At 47.4% G+C, this 4603-nt stretch overlaps 1 protein-coding gene across 1 annotated transcript; it reads right to left on the bottom strand.

Annotated features, from left to right (window-relative positions):
- Positions 1-274: 274 nt before the first annotated feature.
- Positions 275-3434, bottom strand: LOC148687443 (endogenous retrovirus group K member 9 Gag polyprotein-like). Its single transcript, XM_088661565.1, has 2 exons — positions 2946-3434; positions 275-817 (listed from the first exon to the last, which is right to left on the bottom strand). Exons 1-2 carry the CDS (start codon positions 3432-3434, stop codon positions 275-277), a joined length of 1032 nt encoding a protein of 343 aa, XP_088517691.1.
- Between the last annotated feature and the right edge of the window lie 1169 nt (positions 3435-4603).

A 4603-nucleotide genomic window follows, 5' to 3' on the forward strand; every position in this document is an offset into this window, starting at 1 on the left:
ACACCTTCATAATCTGAATCCACCACTCCTGGAATAACAAAAATACCTTTTTTTCCCGCTGATGATCGGGGAAGAACTAAGCCCATAGTTCCCTCTGGGAGAGGTCCCTTTAATTGTGACGGCATAAGAATTACAACACCAGGGATTGGAATATATCGATCTTCTTGATTAATCAGATCAATCCCTGCGCTACCTTTTGTAGCCGCTTTAGCGTTAGAAACATCGGTAACGGAAATGGCAGTATTTGTCCCGGGGCGTACTGCCCGCCCGGTTTCTAGTTTCCCTGAGAGGGAACTTGAGCATTTTGCTGGGGTTTTGCACTGCGACAGTGTTTAGCCCAATGATATCCCTTGTGACAAATGGGGCAAACCTTCTTGGGTCTTACTGTTTGTCCCATTTCGTTGTTTCCAAAAGCCCCCCCTCCAGGGAGCGTACACTGAGCACGATAGTGGCCAGCGCGGTTGCAATTGAAGCAAGTTCCTCTGCCCCCCTGCCTGTAGCCCTCCTGTCTGTTGCCTTTACGCAAAGCAGCTGCTAATGCGTCCATTTGGAATACATTAGTTCCAATGTCGGAGCACGCCTTTAACATTTCAGCAAGCTGGTAATTCCCGCGCGCAACCACAGACTGCAGTACCCTACGACAATCCGTGTTAGCTTGCTCAAAAGCCAGCCTCCTTAAAAGTTCTCCACAGGCTTCGGGGTTATCTCCTTGCCTTTGAATTGCCTCCTGCAATCTATCTACAAAGTCAGAGAAAGACTCTGAAGCTCCTTGCTTGATGCTTGAAAAGGACCTTAAAGGTTTCCCAGAGTCAGGAACCTAGCGCAGCGCTTTAAGTACACACATGGAAATATTTTTTTTATATATATAATAATTTTTATTAATTTTCAAGCAAAACTAAACAAACTACACAACTACACAAACATACAATACAACACTGTCCCTTCGTTTTCCCTCCACCCACTGGTCCACCTCTGCCACCAGTGAAACCCGTGCGCTTTGAGAATCAAAGGGGGTCCATTGTAAGTTGGGTTTGACCTCCCCCCTCCCTCCTCCCCCCTCTTCCCCCCCCCCTGCCACTGAAGGGACAGGAATGGAGGAGCTCTGAGGATTGGTTTCCCCCAGCTCTTTCATAAACATGCTTAAACAAATATACACATAACAATAATAGGGGAGAATTTTAACTCCCCAATTCTTATTATCTTAACCTTATAATTGTGACTTCCTCGATAGTCTTCCTCCTGGTTTTCCCAAAACAAAATCTAAAAGCTTATGGCGGGTTTTCTATTTCAGTTTAAAATCCTTTTCTTATAATATTAACTCAATCCTCCTCCTTTTCCGTGCTGCCCTCCCACAGGCCCCCTCCTGCCACAAGAGGAACCTGTAGGGCACAGCATTTCCAAGGTTCCATTATATCCCCTCCTCACCCCTCCGAGCACTCCCTGCCACTGAGTATCTCAGAGTAAGGAGAGGAGAGTAGGCAGCTTTCTGCCTAGAACTTAACTTAACTTACAAAAATTTACATTAACTTAAATACTTTCCTAAGCCGTTCTTATGCCTCCCTCCAGAAAACCCAGCTTATTTTCTTTCATTTTTACGCTCCATCTCCTCTCCCTAAGTCTTTTCCCCCAATTGGATCAGCATTTCCGTTAGCAGGCCAAAATTTCGAAAACCGTCTTACAAAAACTAAAAATAAAACTTTTAACTAAAATTTTCATCCCACACCCATTCTTTCCCATATCCGTCTCCAGGCCCTTGTCCCCCTCTGCCCCTGTCTTTCCCATTCCTCACTGACATCACCCCACATTCCAACCCCTCCAGGATCTTCAAGTCCATTAAACCTCAAATTCCTTTGCTTCTCATTTTCTTGCTCTGCTTGTTTTTCTTCCTTTTGAAGTCCATGCTTTGCTTCATCCCAAGCATATTTTTTATAGTCCAAGTCCTCTTTAAAATTTTCATCAAATTGTTTCTCCTGACATCCAGTCTCAATCTCCACAGTCTCCAAATTCAAATTTTCCTCTAAGTCCTGGACTTGGACTTCAACCTCAGCTGCTAGTGAATTGGGATGTTGCCATTCCTTGTAAATGTCCTCCCATATTTGTAGATAGTTTAGCACAGCCTCCTGGAAGGCTCGAGAGTACTTTGTTTTCATACTTTTCCTAACCGCAGACAAACAGGAGGTGGAGAACAAAGGGTGCTGGAAAATTCCTTCCTTAGACGATCGACTCCATTTTGGCTGTTCTTTTCCTTTGTCTTTTGATTCAATCACAAATCCATTCTTAGTTCCAATATTAAATAGTTCTACCACGTTTTCAGTCAATTTTTACTAATCACAACAATGCAATAAATCCACCCGGTCTTTTGACAGTTTGACAGCTTTTGACAGCTGTCAAAGCACTCTCCCCCTTAATAATGCTGTACCTCAAGGGGTGCCGGACTCGGGAGTTGAGAGGGTTCGAAAAAGTCTTTCTTTCTCTCGGGTCCACAATTCCAAATACTTTTCGTCGTTCGGCTTAAGATTTTTTAAAGCGCCTCCCAGTTTTCCATTAGGAAGAGACCAACTTCCGTTTCTTTAAAGTCTCTCCTATTTTTCCAATTAATAAATTTAGAGTCCGTAATCAAAATTCCACTTACTTTATGGAAACCTTTAACTTTGTTCGGAAGAATCTGCCGCTTGCCGGGTCAGGACTTGGAGCTTCACTTCTCGGAGGTAAGATTAAGCCCAAAATGGCTCCCGCGGTTCCACCCCGCCGGCTCTCGATCGCTCTACTGAGCTCTCGGGCAGCGGGGGATCCGCAAAACGGAGCAGCCGCTGGGCGCGTGAGTCACCGGGACTCTCTACCCGGTGCTTTTACGGGGAGTCCGCTCGCTCTGCGGACTTCCCCCCCCTCCGCGAAGCCAGGGACTTCGGCACGCGAAGTCCCTGCGTCCTTCTCTCCGCCGCGACAGACCGGAAGTCCTCTAGTACACACATGAAAATAATGGGATAGACAGCCTGGGGAACCCCCACAGCTTGCTGTTCTAGTGTGGCAAAATCTCCCACACCATACAACTGGTCAGCAATGTACTGCCCATGTCCATTATTTCCAGCTGCAATCGCCTCTCTTTGATATTCCGAGTCCCATACAACATACTGAGCTGGAGTCAACAACATACGGAAAAGATCCTTCCAATCCTGTGGCACCATATTATAAGAAGTGCTAACACTCTCAAGCAATCCCCTTGTGAAAGTAGAACGCAATCCCGTCTCCGCCTTACTCTTTCTAAGCTCCCTCAAAACCTGAAAAGGCAGTGCAGACCAATGGTACTGTGCTGCTCCTTGGGCATCTAAGCCCTGTGTGACCGGGAAGGCAGAAAGCCCTTCCTCTAGTTCTTCTCTGGTCAACGTTCCCTTTGCCTGCTCTGCTTGAAACCCAAGCCGAACAGCACCCCTCATCGTCCTTTCCTGGGACGACGGAGAAGTGGCCAATGAATCAGAGGATTCCGAAGGCAATGGCGAAGCCAGAGCCTCCGGAACTGAATTTGGGGGGTCTGTGACAGCAGCCCCCTCTGAGCAACGAGATTCAGGAAGGGGGGTTGCCTTTCCATCTATAGATACCCCTCCCAACTCAATTGCATTCCTGCATTTCCGCCAAAGCCTTAACGCTTCGACGGGAGCCCGTGGGGGGGAAAGTAACTGCTTCCCTACCCGATCCCAGGTCTTTAAATCTGGGGATCCCTCTGGAGAGTACCATGGGCACTTAAACGATATTTCCTCAACCAACTCCTCTAGTTCTGCCAAACTAACGCCTGTCTGACCGAAACTCCGCAGAATTTCTCTCAGCTCCTGTGGGTGCGCGCTCCCGTCCTCCTGAGCTGAAATAAGAGAACCCATACTCACGAAAGGGGGCCGTGGCCGGTGGTATACCTAGACTGCTTCCAGTCTTCTTATAAGTAGGATTGAATCACGTCGGGGAAGTCACCATATGTGGCAATGGTTAAATCCAAAACGAGACATGAGACGAGGCTGAGTTTCCAAAAGAACAACCCCGGGCGGAGCCCGGAGGTTCGCTTTTATTTGCAGCAACTTTGACAGGTAAACATTAACCAGCTATGTAACTTTCAACCAATAGCAGAACAGGCTTCATGCATAAACATGTACAGGTGGATGTCACTTCCTGCCAACACCCTAACTTCTCCGCCATAGAGGAAGTGGCCAGTGGCACAGCTCTCACATCCCATACCTGTCACATGTCTTGCTCATCAAACATCCCCCTCCCGTCGATCTCATGATCTCCAGTAACTTTCCAAACTCCCCATAAGGATTCATTGTGCTCTTCTCACCTCAGCATGACCCATCCCGGTCTCCCCCTGTCAGGCTAGATCAAGCCAGTTTGAACAGAACCTCTCCAGGTCCATCCGGCTTCCCCCAGCACAGTTGACCCATACCTCACCTTCCTATTCCTAACACTGTACTGGTTTGCCAGTATTACTCTAGCTAAGCCTAAGGGATTAGCGGGTTTGCCACGCTACTATCATGAATCAACCCCACACAGGTGGGATTGCCAAAGTCTTTCCCCCCAGATGCCCATCCCCTTTCTGTCCCCTTTTCATTTTTTATTTTTT

This window comes from Zootoca vivipara, chromosome 1, assembly GCF_965207765.1.
Source record: "Zootoca vivipara chromosome 1, rZooViv2.hap1.1, whole genome shotgun sequence".
Classification (NCBI taxonomy): domain Eukaryota; kingdom Metazoa; phylum Chordata; class Lepidosauria; order Squamata; family Lacertidae; genus Zootoca; species Zootoca vivipara.

What these genes read in the sequence shown, in the direction of transcription:
- LOC148687443 (XM_088661565.1), bottom strand. Translation starts at nt 3,434, where the DNA reads ATGAGGGGTGCTGTTCGGCTTGGGTTTCAAGCAGAGCAGGCAAAGGGA. An exon ending in TACTAGAGGACTTCCGGTCT is followed by an intron (nt 818 to 2,945) that starts GTCGCGGCGGAG and finishes GCGCTGCGCTAG; the next exon opens with GTTCCTGACTCTGGGAAACC.